We start from the raw sequence: 16,591 nt of genomic DNA on the forward strand, positions 1-16,591 counted from the left end.
TCTCCAGACTTGTTAATTTCATTGTCCTGTCTTCAATTCATTCTTTCTGTTGCTTGCTCAAATCTTATTTTGAACCCTCCTAGTGTATTTTTAAATTTCAGTTATTGTACTTTCAGCTCCAGAATTTTTAACCCTCTTTATAACTTCTCTTTGATATTCTCGTTTAGTTTATACATTGTTGTCTGTCTGTATTTATGTCTTTCTTTATCTCCCTAAACATCCTTAAGCAGTCCTTTTAAAGTCTTTGTCTTGTAAGTCCAATGTTGGGCTTCTCCATTTACATTTTTGTCAATTTATTTTGTTCCTCTAACTGGGCCTTGCTTTCCTGTTTCTTTGTGCACCTTGTGATTTTGCTGTTGTTGTTGTTGAAAATTGGACATTTGAATCTTATATGAAAACTCTGGAAACCCTTCCCCAGGGTTTATGTACTCTTTAAAAATTAATTGTTATATGGTGTCTGTGCCAGGGATCAGCCTGAGGTGAAAGCTTAAGGTCTTCTCAGGCTTTATCTGAGCCAGTGTCTTTTCCTGAGCAAGTGTGGTGTCTTTCTAAATTCTCCCATACACACTTGTTTTGAATGTCCACCCCCCCCACACACACACATGCAAAAAAATCCAAAACAAAACAAACAAAAAACAGGTGCAGCTTCAGCTCCCTTAAATATCTTGGAAGCTGCTTCAGTTGGTAGAGGTTGATTCAAGGACATCCGGACTCCCTGCCCAACCCTCAGTGATCCAAGCAGTACCCACAGTGAAACAGAACCTCAATATTTGAAAGGTCTTTATTGTCCATTTTGGCTCTAGCAAATTGTGCCAGAAATGTCTGTCACAGGATGAAAGGTGGGTAGCTACCAACACCCTAACTGCTGAAATAAACTGCAATTTAATTTACCAGCCAAGCTGTTCCCTGGAAGCTGCAAGTGTTCAAATAAACTCTAGAGTTCCAAAACTGTCACTTCAGGTAGTTTCTGCCAGTATAAGTGTTGTTCAGGTGGAGCTGGATTCCTGGCGGCTTCCAACTCCCCCATTTTCCCTGACATGACCCTCCTGCAGACGATATTATAACAAAGAGAGTTAACGTGGCTCTGAGGCAAGAGGAAGATTGTACTATTGTCTTTCTCAGGTAAATATCAGACGTTTTTGATCTTCTTTAGTGATGGGATTGATAATAATGTGTCTGCCAAATCAAAAGCCAGAGGCTAGTGCCAGAGGCTATGCTGATCTGTTCTAGTAAAGACAATACGTGTGGCAGTGCACCTACAATTGGGTTATTACCTGGTTCAGTTTACATTAAGTTTGCATTAGTTTACCATTCACTCTGTCTCACTTTAACAGCATGTCTTGGATTGCTAACTGGCTACCCTGAGCTTGTCATTTTATGTTTTTTTAAAGCTTTCCAAAGCAGTTAACAATAGTGAGCCAATCCCACAATCTTTTAAATATCATTGTTTCAATACTGTTCAAGTGCCCCAGCTTTTTCAAAATCCAATGATCCACCTTCCACCTGTAATTCATCCCAAAGTACCACAGAGAAAACCTTAGTAATTCTGATGCTACCGCCAAGCAGATGTTAGTACTATACACTTGCCACCAGCAATGGTACCTTACTGCCAACTGCTTTTGAAGATCCATTTAGATACAAACTTTTTTTAAAGCCTGGATTCCATGTTCCTCCAAAACAGAAACTGAAACAAAGAATTGCGTACAGATGGTTTACTTGTAAATGTGATCTCAGGTAGCAGTAATGTGAGATGAGGGAGAGAACAAGAAAGGAAGGAAGGGAAGTCAATACAGGGATGCACTGTTCAATTGGCTGACACTGGGCAACTGGTACTCAGTTCTGTCAAGACCTTCTAAAAAGCCTTAAGAAATGCAGCTCCAAACTGTTCTGCCTTGGAAATCAAAGGAGGAAGCATCTACCTATTGACTTCAATCCATTGGTCAGGGGTAACCCCTATGCCTATGAACCTTAGCTTCCCCTGATAACCTGGTTGTGAATTCCTGAATTCAGAGTGGATCCAACAGGCATTCTGCACTGAGCTCTAAAGAACACCCTTGCCAAGGGCCCCAGGCAAAGCACCTCCCCAAACACGTTCACAGTCCATGTGGAACTTGTCACTGTAGCAGTGTCTGGAAGAAGCGGCAAAGGGGATTTTGGGGGTGCACAAGAAGAGTACAATACTACTTGGCATAGTAAAGCTTCTGATCAAATCAGAGAGCATTGTTAGTTGTTACTTTTACCTATGTTAAAGCCTTTTTTCCACCAATGAAGTAACTCAACTGGAAAAGCAATTATTAATCAAGCTGATTTTAGGGCCTATACATAAACATCAATTTTTAAATCCATTAGTTCTGTTCAGCACACTTTCAACTTACACTATCAGTAACTACTAAAATACAAGTTCTTTTCATAGTTTGTAATTTAAGTAGGAAAAAAACACCTAAAATTTATTTGTAAAAAGTAGTGCTCACTGGCAGCCCACAAGCTTAGCAATTGTATCTTGGGCTATTGTCACCCAGAACATGTTTTGTGCTCTAGAGAGAGTGGTCACTTCACCATATATAACCATTGGAGGCTTATTCCTTTCTCTGGGCCCTGGAAGCTGAGGTAAAACAAATCTGACTTTTTAACATAGCTGATTGAGTTTGAGCAGGGTGTGATCTCTCTGAACTTCATTTTTCTCACTTGTAAAATGAAAAAGGATTTTGTGAGAAATAATGTGTAAAATGCTTCATATAGTGCCTGGTACATGCTAGGTATCCAGTGTTAGTTTAGGGTCCAGCTGAGATTATAAAGTTAATTATGCAACTTTGAATAGTTTTTTTTTTTTTTAAATAGCTTGCTTTATAGTGCCTTTTTGCAGTTCTGTGAGTCAGTGAGAGCATCAGAGTTATTACTACAATTATTATTTACAAGGGTCTGAAAGTTGAATGACTTGACCAAGGCCTTATATGAAGTAAGTGGTGGGGTCATGACCTAGGTCTTCTGACCCCAAAGCCTATGTTCTTTCTGAGGTCCCATACCAATCCCCAGCCCCCAGGAACTTCCCACCATACTATTTTCTCTGCTCAAAAGGGAAACAGTTATGGTTCTTAAGCTTCCATTTACTGCCTGATCCAATAATGGCTTCCATCGTTGTTTCCCATGTGTGTATCCTATTAAGTTCTTTGTGTATCTGAGGATAGGGATTGTAGTTCGTTTCAGCTCAGTTCGACCACACGTCCCAATGACAAACACATACGAAGTGTTTATTAAATATCTAGTAAATTCAATTCTATTGCTCCCTCAAAGAATAGTCTCAGGTTATAAGAAACTTCATAGCTGTCCCTAGGTGAGATGAATATTGTGAAGGGTATTAATTATTCAGTAACAATTTTGAGGAAACGGAGTCCCTAACCTTTGTAGAATTTAAAAAGAAAAAGCGTAATAGAGATGACTGAATTTAGAGGTACTGTACTTTTAAATATTTCAGCCCTGGAATTACCAACACTCTTGCACTCTACTTACTGCTCATGTAAATGCCTGAAGTTGATTCATGAGAGGCTAGGAAACACTTGGCCATGAAATGACCTGGAAAGATTAACTTACTGCTAGAACTAGGTCATATTTTAAGTCTTAAGAAAAAAAATTACATTTCCATAGAGAGAGAGCACTAATAATAGCTAACACTTAACAAATGCTTGTATGCTAGGCATGCGTTATGTGCTTTACGCCTATTCGATTTTAAACAAATCAACTTTAAGGCATAATTTATATCCAATACAAATCACCAATTTAAAATGTATAGTTTGATGAGTTTTTTTATGGTCAGGCTCATCAGTATTGGTATTCCTCGGTTCTTAAATTGTTTTAGAATGTTGTTAAGTGGATAAGTTGAAATTTTAAAAAATTGTTGTTTTATTTTCTGTATTTTGTACAGAAGGAGGGAGGAAAAATATTATTTGGGATAAAATAGTCAAATTGGTCTCAGCATAACAAAGAATTAGGCATTATTCTAGAAATGGAAGGCTCAGCTTTCAATTAGAAAGCTGCCTGTTTCATATCTTACAGTATTACAGAACTAAATGTAACAGAAGGGAATCCACATCCACAGCATTATGGAGGCAGAATACATAGAAATTAATGAAAACAACTGGAGATTGATTTGGAGGTACTTGTTAAGGCATATTTTAAAATAAAACACCTTTGTTATATAAAAATACAGCTGACTCTGTATTTTGATTTATGAAAAATAAATTTATTACATAACACCTTGTTTTTAACAATGTTCAATTTTTTTTAAATTCAGAATACTTGTGTCATTCAGTAAAATAGTTCGATACAGTACATTGTATGTTATAGGTTTTTTTTCCTCAAAAATTCTAAGGCTCTCCTACTCCTTCTCCTTTGCTGAAGTAAGGGCACCCTAAACAACGTGCGAACAAGTTTTTAAAAAGAAAATGAACTGAACAGAATTTTAATAGCATTACTCCAACCAGCTTTAAAATCAGGACAAAATATCTGAATTGGATGCCGCACCTTTTTAAGGAAGTTACCATTCATGCTTTTTCCATCTTAAAGCATGCTCACAAATCAGCAACACCAACAGGAAAAAAAAAAAAAAAAAACACTGTCTATGACAATCATCTCAGTTTGTTTGCTGAACCAAACAGGCTTATATCAATGACAACATATTCAATTATTATCAAATAGCAGCTTTAATACCAGTCAAGTCATAGATTGAAAATAAAAACAAACTTATATGTTGGAAATTAATCTTTGGGAGTTTTGAAACTTTTCTGGAAAAACTATGTGGCTTTTTGTACTTTCAAAAAAACCCAAGCAATAGCCTTGGTCAAAAAACACTGATTAATGTAGAAAATTAATCAACCCACTGATAAGACACTAAGATGAAAGGTGTACCAAAATAATCTCATTTTGAGTCTTGATTATTTTGTTGAGTTAACATACGTTTCAAGTACCAGTTAAACTTTGTGTGTGTGTACTATTGGTCAGATAATGTTGTTACACTGAAAGAATTCACCACATACAACGACAAATGCTTGCCCCTAGCACATTTCACAGCTTCAACTGCTACAGACTGTCACTGAAAAAAATGTATTGGTCAGTCTGAACCATGTCAAGTAAACTATGGAAGTAGCAAATCCACAACACAAACTGTGCTAGCACTTTCTGTTCAAGTCTAACTCCAAAATAGGTACAATTTGGAAGCCACTACCCCAATCTGTGAAAAGTGGTGGAACTTGGCTACTGGACATTTTGAATATGTGGTTGTACAGTACATTCTCATGGCCCATCCCAGGTTCCCGCAGGGAGCTGCAGTCTGTCCTGCAGCATTAGCAACAGTGCATTGACAATATTCCAACGCAGCTCAGTACCGGTGTGTCTGATGTGAGTACTGTGGAGGCTGCTGGGAGGTAGTTGAATAGCCCATGCTGCTCTGTGGCTGTGATGTGCTTGGTCCAGGATTGGGATAGGCAGCATGTGGATTGGAACGCTAGAAAAGAAGATTGAAGGAGAGATGTGATCCATGAGTTTCTGAGTTGGCTATATCCCAAGCCAGCTGAGAATGTGTGTTTGAAATGCCATTTATTTCAAGGCATTAAGAATTTAAAAGTCTTGTGCTATGTACTAGCTTTACAATTAAAATGATAAAAACCCCAGATCTTTTAAGATTAGTTTTTCTTTATGAAGTATCGCTAGTAAAGGATACTAAGCTGAGTCTCATACTATGCTGTCAAGTTCATTTTTTTCTACAGCAGTTGTTGTTTTATATCTACTTGCTACATAATAACTAATTTGCTTGAGAGGTTTACACATGAACTTGATGTATACATTAAGTAATCCAAAGAAAGCTTACACACTAGTCTCTTCAATAGAAACCTCCCAACACTCACATATGCCTAAAGAATAAAAACGAGTATGATGACATGAAGAGGTACCACAGAACCATTTTCTTTGGCATCTAAGATTTTTATGCCCTTTAAACTAATGAATCTTATTTTCTGCTACAAGGTATACACAAAAGTAAAATTACTGAAATGCAAGACTGGTATTCTCAGTTCTAAAAATAGCACAAAGGGAAAGAACAGTGATAGAGCTTAGACTCCTCTAATTTTAATGTTGTATTATTATTCCTATTCTTGCACCTCTCTCTCATGCTATAGGCTCCCAAGACATACTACAAAAGATTGGCCATAATTTATTACTTTCCTATTTCAAAGCCTATTTAATAAGTCATATAATTCTAAATTCTGCCAATCCTAGCAAAAATGGCACTATAAAAAGGGCGGACAGAAATATAGTTTTTGGAATCACCCATAAAAACCAACCACAATAACAACATTAACAGAGGAACACAGCAATGCTTTCTTGGTTTCAGTAGCAAAGGTTAGAGCCATCGTCCTAGTGGGCAAACACATTCTGGAACCAAGAGAGGGGGTGCTCTTCCCACCCAGACAGGGAGAAAAAGGTGGTGGAACAAACACCAACCCCCACAGACGTCCGCTCTTGATTTCCTAGTCTGGCTTACCGGAAGAGAACTATTATTCAGGCAATGCTTTCCATGGTTTGGTGGGCTGGACCTCTCCTTTCACTCAAAGCAAAGAGTCAGTATCTAACGGGCTCTTGGAACCGTATCAGTTTAATAAGACCTCTTTTTCTCTTTTGGTACCTAAATAATTCTAATTAGTCAAGATTTTAGTATCTTTCCCACATTGGATCCTAGGTTAATTGGGGATGTGATTAGAATAAGCAGAGAAGTGGTATACAATTTTCAAAACAGGTCTTTCCACAAAGAAACTGACAATGTCACTTGGTAGGATCCACAAGTATACAATGCAGCGGCCTTTGTAGTCAGATCTGAGTTGAGTCCTGGGTCTACTACCAGCTCGCTGGATGAACACATGAAAGTTATTTAGCCTCTACAAGGCTGTTTTCTGAAATGACAGAAAATAATGCGTGCTTCATCCTTAGTACAGTAGCTGGCACACAGTAAGTACTCAACAAGCTCTTACTATGTTCATCAATAGCACCACCACAACTCTTACGGACTTCCTGGGCATTATAAATGTTACTAAGAATTTTAATGATAATAAAAACGACATGAGTGATTTGTATCATCTTTTGAGTGCTTCTGTCAGGCTAGCCTAACATACACTTGATGCCTCAGCATATATTCCCTCATTTACCCCTTACTGTAACCTCACACTTATTATTATCCATGTTCTACAAATGAGGAAACGAAGGACATTGGAATCGCTTACTCAAGGTTACCTAGAAGGCAGTTGCTGGGCTAGGATTTGAGAGCCTGTGTTCTTCTTAATCACTATAGTATATTATTGTTTCAAAACAATGGATACCATTTATTGAACTCCTGCTAAGATTTATCATATCTACTCTTACAACAACTGCAAGTTAGGCTTTGCTAGTCTCATTTCACATATGAAAAACTAAAGCCAGGAAATGGTATATTACTTGCCCAAGGTCACATAGTTAACAAATGGCACAATTTAAATCCAATTATTCCAAGTCTGTCTAGCTCAAAAGTCTAAGCTCCCTCTACTGTACCACTGTCAGCACTTTTCCATGCCAACAGCACTTCATGTTGATTTATTTCCCCGGGCACATGAAAGTCTTTTCTTAATTACATCACACTTTCCAATGGTAACAAACCCATGCAAATATTGACATGGTGGGTCAATACAAAATAATATGGAAATACCTGATAGTCTGAGGTCATGATCAGTCCACCTGAGGTAGTGGTAGGAGGAACAACTCTCACTTTTTTCAGCGGGGGTCCCTGTGCATGACTGCTGTCTTGGTTCCCTGGGTGACCAGTGCCGTTAGTGTGGTTATTGCCCTGCTGCTGCTGCTGGTTCTTCTCAATTGGCCAAACAGAAAAATAAAGTTCAACTCAGAAGGAGAACAAAATACACCCTAACCTGAAAATATTATGGTAGCACTGACTAAAAAAATAAGAAGCAGCCAATTATACTTTAATACTTACTTTGTCTCCTTTGTCATCAGGTTCTTCTTCTGTTAAAAATTCTCGTTTTGGGTAAGGGATTTGACAACCGGCAAAAACACTGATCACAGGAAAAAAAGACTTCTGATATACTAATCAATATTTCAAATGCTTCATTTAAGTGGTTTTCATTTTAATCTTTTAACAATGTACTCTGTCTTCATATTTATAATATAAAAAGCCTTTCATACAACTGAGACAAAAATGAATCTTTTACTCTTATCAGTGACATTATAGCAGGTAGTTTAAGGGCTTATCACTGTATGAAATTAATCAATAATGTAACATAACTCAATTTTTTCTTCTATCCCAGAATTACTCTTTTATTACTACAACCAACTATAGATTCCAGCCAAAATGTCATTACTGAAACACATTTCCCCCTCTCCCTACCACATTTAAAGTAAAGGATGGTATGCGGACACAAAGCTGTAAGTGAAAACAGTAAGCAACCTCAGCGCGTCTGAATGAGCCACACACACACAATCAACCTTCACTGAGCAGCCAGACGACTGCTGAAACAAGTGCTAAAATGTTTCATGAAATCAGAAACAGGAACACCTCTTAATTATAAAACCTTTAAGTGACACTTGCATTATCAGAGCTCATTTTGCTTGTCATAAGGATTTCCTTGGGTCCTCATGTAAAAAGAGTGGCAACTTGGAGTTGACAACTAAAAGGAAGTAGGTTTCCCTCAATTTTATCATGCTGGCAAGTTAATAAATTGATCACTTACTCTGATGTAGGAAGTGGGTCTTCTAAGAAATAGGGATCCTGCATAGCCTGTTCTGAGGTAATTCGCTTTATTGGGTCCATGGTAAGCAACTTCTGAAGCTGAAACCATAAATCATAAAAACATTACCACATTATTTCTCATAGTTACACCCCTTGACACATTACGTGGGAGGTATATGTTGTTTTGTGAATAACACAAGTTGGAGGGCATTTATTCCCTCAAATGAAGAAAAAAACTAATTATTAAATTTAACTTAGTAATTCACATTTTAGTCATTCTAATATTCATTATCTCACATGTCTATCCTATAAGAAGTAACAAAACTTCTATCTTCTTACACTAAACCAATGAGATTTCCCCTACATTATCTAAATTCCTTTATCCATTTTAGAAGAGGACTAAAATCCTTCTATTTTTCATTCTTTTTCTATTAAGAAAAAAAGAAATGTAACAGAAATAACTTACAGTAGCCACATGTAGCTATTTAAACCCAAATTAATTAAAATAAAATAAAATTTAAAAATCAATTTCTTAGTCATATCAGGCACATTTCTCAAGCTTTAGCTACATGTTGCTAGGAGCTACCCCACTGGATAGCATAGCTCATCAGAGAAAGTTCTGAACAGTGCCGTACCAGTCTAAATAAATATGATAACTGATATAGAACTTGTAAAGTACAAAGGTATAGTTAAGTACAGAGGAGATTCTGGAAAGAGGCTGCTTGGGTTAAAATCTTGACTTGACATTTATTAGTTGAGTGACTTTGGACAAGTTGGTTAACCTCTTTGTAACCTCATTCATCAAATGGAGACTAAAAATAAAATAGTACCTATTCTCACAGGTTTGTTTTCAGGATTAAATGAGTTAATACATGGAAAACAATTATAATGGTGCCTGGCACAAAGAAAGCAGTATATATGTGTTAGTTGTTATTGTTGTTGTTATTATTGATATATATAGAAATGCCACACTAATGTGAAAGTTCAGTATTTTTTTGGTTAAAACATTGTTTACCAAAGGCTCTATGAACTAGAATATTTAATTTTAATATGTGATTTAAGAGATTATCAAAATAGTGATCTCTTAGCTTATAGTCTCTGATATTGTGTAATGCAGTGGTTTCCAGGCTTTAGAGTATAACAGAGTCACCCCTGGAGGACTTCTTAGAACAGACTGCTAGACCCTACTCCCAGAGCTCCTGCTGGACTACCTGACAGCCCAAAGATCTGCATTTCCAACAAGTTTTCAGGTCATTCTAGTGCTGCTGGAGTAGGTAGGCCACAATTTGAAAACCAAGGAACTAATAGACATGTTGAGCCTTAATGGGAGATGACATAATTAGAGGACAGAAGAACAAAACATATTTAAAAATGCATCTGAAATGCTTGAGACGGTGAGATTTAAATTTAATTTTAACAGTCTAATATTTTAATGAAAGCAGTTTTACTTTTAAAGTTGAAAGGGAAAGCATGGATTTGCTATTTAAAATACTCAACAACAGTTTTGATGGAATTACAGCTAAGCCTTCAGATGGGACCACCCAAGACAGGTCATTCCAGTAAAAATAAGCAAATAAGCTGCAAGGGAAGTATGTCTCTAGAATTTCAGCAGGAAGGGCAGAGAGAGTCACCTCAGACTACACTAAGTATCAGTGAATTGAGGGCAAGAGTAATTCCCCTAACTCATGACTTCTGACCCATCACTATTATCATTATTTTGTAGAATAAATAAGTCGATACTTTTAAAGGATCTAACCTTCTAATTTGGGTCTTGATGTAAGTACATTATAATATACATTTGGATAATAAAACATTCTATGGTAATGTAATACATTAAGGACTGCTTTTAAAATTGCTGATGTGAAATATACATGACAATATAAAAATAAGTAGAAGATACAGAAGCAGATATGATATGAATTGCTGATTAGATATGAAATATGTATGACAATATAAAAGTAAGTAGAAGATGCAGAAGCAGAAACAATAGAAGGAGAAAAAAAGCAGAAACAGAAGAAATGTTTGCCAAGTGGCCTAGACTATTATAAAGGAAAATTTAATCCTTTCAAAGTAAAAAAAAATTCCCATTGAATGAACTCATTTAAAAATATTGGGAATAAAGGAGGAAAAGGATTTTAAGCCAAGCAAAACATAACTTGCTTTCTCAGATTCCCCTCTTATGTTACATAACTTTTTTGGGAGCACATAAAAGTGAAAAACATTTTAATTTTTATGCCATAGAAGTGGAAATACATTGTAAATTTAAGTTGGCAATAGTTGAATATAACCTTATCATAAATTACCTTGATAGTATATGGGTTAATTTAATTCTAGTTTATCATTTTTCCATTATGCATTGATAAATACTGCATCTCTTACACTCTTCCAGAAAAAGCAAATAATACATGCCATCTCTGAAGGACTTCTAATACCCAAGTTTTTAAGAGATATGTTAGGAGTTAAAAATTTTGTAGACAGTCTTTCAAAGAGCTGAAATACAAAATAACCTGTTAAAAATATTTCTGAACCGTTGGGTAATTTTCTTCTTGATTCTTCTCTGAAATTTTTAGAATTTTTAAATAACTGATGAAACCTAGTAATTTAAAAAATGCTCCTGACAGACTTGGTACAATGACTATCTTTAGAAAATCTTATCAAACTGAGTCACATCACACTACAGGTTTAGAAAAACAAATATTTTGATGTTTTGATTAGTATTTACCAAGATCTCCATATTTATCATTAAAGTACTCTAAATGTGTGCAGTAACCATGTAAATTGTTCCCAAAAGCCTCATGATGGGCATATCACTTAGGGAGGAAAATGCATTTCATTAGTACTGTTCTCTTACGCTTACCAAGTGGAATGCTTTACTATCTGGTTTAACTTTATGTTTTTCCATATACTTGATAAGGCTGCAGTTGGTATACCTGAAAGAGAAATACTATGAAATATCTACATTAGATTTGTGATTATTTCATCATAATCAATATAGAATATATACTGAAGATAGTATGATCAGCAAAAAAAAGTGGCATTAAATCAATTTTATACTTCACTGAATATTCACACTAGTCACTTTTGAATGGATACCACTAATTACATGCAGGCTAATTTCATTAATAATACATACTGAATGTTATCTCAACAATTATCCTAAATGACATATGGGTCAAAAGTTTAACTCAGCCTTAAATAAAGAAAAAAGAAAAAAATTTATTATAGGTATATAAATTGTCCTCTCCCAATCCCAAGATCTTGCACTGTAAATAAATGAAATATTTCTTCTTTTCTATTAAAACTCGCTAAACATTACATAATCTAGGTAGGTATGCATGTGATTATTTGCAAGATTTTTTTTTTAAATTTCAGTCTCTTACTGCCTCAGCTATGATACTTTCCAAACATACTTCCAGAAAGTAACAAATATGGAAAGAAATTTTTTCTCACATCCAAATCAGCTACTAATATTAGATATTCACCCTCCTTATATAATTTAAACATCTTAAGAAATGAAGGCTGTCATAATGTAAAATATTTATTAAAGTAAATATGTAAAATTACTTATAAAAATAATCTTATGTTACATATTCTATTATGTTGAGTATTCAATCTTCTATGGAGGATTCTGGAAAAACAAAAATCAACAAAGGTTCTATTTTCTTTCCAACTTACGTATTTCTTCTGAAATCTTTCATTAATGTTGAATGTTCAGGCATCTTTTTTATATCTTCCCAATCTTTATCTGTGAAATACATTGATAAAATTTTATGTTGTCTAGGTTCCTATTCTCAAGAATTTTAATAAAAGTTACCTCAATTTTCATTACTTTTCTATACTTTAAGAAAAGCACAGAATTCAAATAAATGTCAGCTCTAGTAAACATCTTATCCTGAACTATAAATACAATTCTCCCTTGTATAGCATTAGATCTATCTTTTTAACGCCTACTTTCTATGTGTTTTATGTTTCTATGTTTATGTTACCTCAATTTCTATAATTAGAAGGTAATAAGTTATAAATATTTCCATTATTAAATAGTTCTATTTCTATTTCTAAGACCAATTTTTTCCTTCTTCCACCAAATTTCTTGGTTAAATCAGTAATAATAAATGTAATGCCTTCCCTTCAGTAGCTTTAAGGTATACTTCTTTTTATATGGCCCTCCTTATTTTCACCTTATTAAATACATTGCTTTAAACAACGATCCATGTAAGCAGTGATAACTGTTTGAAATAGAATTGAGTAGGATATAACTAGTACATTAATTAGTCAGCTGTTGTCTTGGCTAGTTCCAGTAACATTAAAAAAAAAAAAACCCTAGATACTAAAATATTAGTTGAAAACCCTTTCAATCAGTTTTGCTGGCATTAGAGTTGCTCAAACAATACATGCCAGATAGCTTGTTTTCTCCATCATTATCAATGGACTTTTACTTGATAAAGTAAACGAAAGTCTACTAGGTGCAGAGCAGTGTAACAGGTAACTTAACAGTACCTTTAGCTTTTAAATGGCCTTTAGAGGTTAGACTTTCTTTCAATTTACTTGTAAAAATATTTGCTACCTTCCTCCACAGATACCACTTATTACAAAGTAAACTAAATATATACTTTAAGCTCATAAATGGAATTTTCTCCTTAACTATTTTCTTACTTCAATTTCTCTATTTTGTCAATTTCTCAAGCTAAAATTCTTGAGATAATCTTTTAACTTTTCCTTCAATTACACACTCCCTATAAAAAATTATGTATTTGTCCTTTATTCTCCATCCTTATTATCACTTTACAACCCAAGTACTGACATAGGCAAGCGGCTGGTTTCCCTGATTAAAGTTATCTGTCTTTCCTTGATTTTTACATACAAATGCTATTCTAATCTTTTAAAAACAACATAAATCATGCTACTAGTTCTCAAAAAGTTATCATGTATTCGCATTCTTTAGCATATCAAATCTAAATTCTGCTGCTTGCTCTTTTAAGGTCCTTATAAGCTGAGCCTACCCTAACTGTGGACTGAACCACACTTTAAGAGTCACCTCCTAAATAGGCCTTCCCCGCTCATCTCCTCTTAAGCCATGAGCCTTTCCCTGGGACCTTGGAAATGGTGAACCCATTCAGAAGTGGGAAGTAAAGGCCGCTCTTCTCCCTCTACTCAAACCATAGCTATTTTTTAAATAGTCTACTTAGAATAGTACAATGTAAGCTCCAAGAGGGCAAGAATCATGTCTAAGTCAATGATATTATATATTTAACACAGTGTTGGTACACAGCAGGTACTCAAGAAATATTCAGTGAGTAAATAAAGTTCCCATCACAACAATGCAGTCTTTGCAGAATTGTTAACAAATTTTGGAGAAAGGTAATAACTGTGTAGTGATTCTGCATTTACTGATAATTACCACCCTTAATAAGGAAATGTGAAATGATTAACTCCCAGTTATTTCTGAATTAGTCCTGAGTTATACTGACCTGATAAAAATTCCTAATAAACAATTTCTAATAAGTACTTGACTAGCCTAAATCATGTTAGTGTTTTAAACAAATTTTCATTATCCTGGGCCACTGGGCAGAGCTTTTGGTAACTGATGAACCATCATTCTGTGGTATAACAAAGGAATGTGATCTAGCTTGAGAGATCTAACACCTGTGATGAGATACCTAAACAACGTTGTTCCTGCCGCAAATCAGTGCAGGCAAGGCTGTTGTGGAATGCTAGACTTTCACCAACATTCCGGATGTTCCAACAGAACACTTAATGAATGTTCTTATTGACAAAGGTTACAGAGCAAAAAATGCTATTATTCAATATAATGTGACTCTATACAGAGCCCTAAATAAAAATCATGTCCAAAATTTATATTCATATCCCAAGTAATGGCAGTATTATATGTGCTGCCAGACAAAAATATATGCTACTGAATTTTATTTATAGTTGGTTCCCACTGGTAAGAACTAAAGGCACCTGTTTAATACAGATATTGCAAATATTTTATCATTTCAAATGTTAAACAACAAAAGAAAAAAGAACAAAAACCAAAATGAAACAAAAATACACCCTCAAATTCAGGAAACCCATAAATATTTTTATGCTAATATGTGAACTACAAATTTTGCTATTTCTATGGATCTTTGATTAAGGCAAGTCATAAATATAAAGAATCAAGTAAGAGTAGCTTTTTTTCAGCTAAAAATATACACCTTTCCAGTGAAGATACCTAAGTTCAAACAACAGTGATTTAAAAACAAAAACAAAAACATAATGTGTACCTGCAGGAAATCCCATTACATTGAATATTCTGTCCAGCTGGTCATGGTGATAAGGATTACTAGTTTTGATGTCCTCTTGTCGACAGTGAAATATTGGTTCTGACGTTAGTAGTTCTGCAAATATACACCCTATAGCCCAAATATCTTTAAAATAAAAAGACACAAAAAAAACAAAAAAGAAGAAAAGAAAAAAAACGGAAAGGAAAAAAGAAAAAGAAAGGAGGAAAATAAAGTGGTTCTTTCCAAAAGAAAATGCATTTTTATTTTGGTGGGGTGTGTTTTTCTTTCCTTTCTTTCCCTAGTAAGTCATATTAATTCCTAAGCAATTATAATGATAAATATCATTGAATATGGTTTGTAAATATAGATTCCCATTCCACCCCCCGCCCCCAATTCTTCATTCCCTGTTTATACTTCCACCCCACCCAATGGCTTCATTCCATGTTTAAATCAATTTACTAGCTACATTTTTGGTGAGTTTTAAATGCCTCAAACATTACCTTATTCATGAAATACACACAAAGCTACATATGAGCATGGGAACCACAAACAAAACTAAACAAAAAAATAAACAAACCAAAAACCCAACAGCCTCTGAAATGGGGCATACTTGCTGAAAATAATCAGCACAATTTTTTTGTGGTAAAAAATATTTTTTCTTTATCTTGTTTATGTACTTGATAATTTGTAAAGTCTAATAATTATGGTTCCACATTAGCACTATTTAGCAAGGTGCTATTACAACAGAAAAAGACAGTGACCGACCTCAATATTCTAAGGAAACAGCATTTCTACTTGAAGAGCTTTTCGTTCAAAGTGTTTCTTTATGGTATAGCAAGTGTCAGATGATTTTGAAAAGTGACGTATTAAATAAGGACAAAAAGGGTGGGTAAAATACTATCTTTAAAGTGGGTAGAAAGGCTTTAACTTTATAAAAATTACTTACATAAGCAAGCTAAATGGATCTCTGTACACAACAAATTCCCTTCATTTGCATTAAGATACTGGCTAACTTGCATTCATATTATGTCTTTACTCAATGAAAGATCTATCTACCAATTTAGAATTTAAAGCTGGAAGTATTCCAGTTCTATTTGTAACAAATCCCTAAAGTGAGGATGTTAACTTCTTTACATTAAGTACAATGGTCTGCACATAGCAGATACTCAGTGGTTTTTGAGTGATCTAACCAATACAACTATAGTGGGGCAAATAAAAATCACTTTTATTAAAGCTGATTATTTATCTATGTTATTAGTTGCCACTTTAATAGAAAATGAGAAAAAATATTAATTTAAAAATAACAGAATTCTTAAACTCCAAAACTGGAATATAGATATTTAATTTAAAATAAAATTATTAAATCAACATTTCAGAGTAACAAGTTAATCATCTATTTGCTTAAAGATTATACACCCTCACTGCTTACACATCAGTTTTATCCCACATTAGAGAACCAAGACTAGCCAACACCATCATATGGAAAAGTCTCATCAGGAAACATAAACCAAGCTCTTTTGTTTGTAACGTCAAAAAAGTAAATGGGAAAATTAAGGAATTTGTG

General features: G+C 34.6%; 1 protein-coding gene across 4 annotated transcripts in view; it reads right to left on the minus strand.

Annotated features, from left to right (window-relative positions):
* Positions 1-4,215: 4,215 nt before the first annotated feature.
* Positions 4,216-16,591, minus strand: part of CDK8 (cyclin dependent kinase 8) — a 130,298-nt gene continuing 117,922 nt past the window's right edge. Inside the window, exons 7-13 of one of the 4 annotated variants that reach the window (XM_090273774.1) lie at positions 15,028-15,141; positions 12,437-12,506; positions 11,619-11,691; positions 8,763-8,860; positions 8,009-8,087; positions 7,724-7,882; positions 4,216-5,497 (exon numbers count right to left, since the gene is read on the minus strand). In XM_090273774.1, coding sequence (XP_090129900.1) covers positions 5,372-5,497; positions 7,724-7,882; positions 8,009-8,087; positions 8,763-8,860; positions 11,619-11,691; positions 12,437-12,506; positions 15,028-15,141 — 719 coding nt within the window. In that variant the 3' untranslated portion in view covers positions 4,216-5,371. Of the gene's footprint in view, positions 5,498-7,723; positions 7,883-8,008; positions 8,088-8,762; positions 8,861-11,618; positions 11,692-12,436; positions 12,507-15,027; positions 15,172-16,591 lie in introns of all 4 variants that reach the window. The other 3 variants (XM_090273773.1, XM_090273772.1, XM_090273775.1) reach the window with 3 other exon arrangements.

This window comes from Furipterus horrens, unplaced genomic scaffold (genome assembly GCF_987537825.1).
Source record: "Furipterus horrens unplaced genomic scaffold, mFurHor1.1.pri manual_scaffold_4, whole genome shotgun sequence".
NCBI classification, from domain to species: Eukaryota; Metazoa; Chordata; class Mammalia; order Chiroptera; family Furipteridae; genus Furipterus; species Furipterus horrens.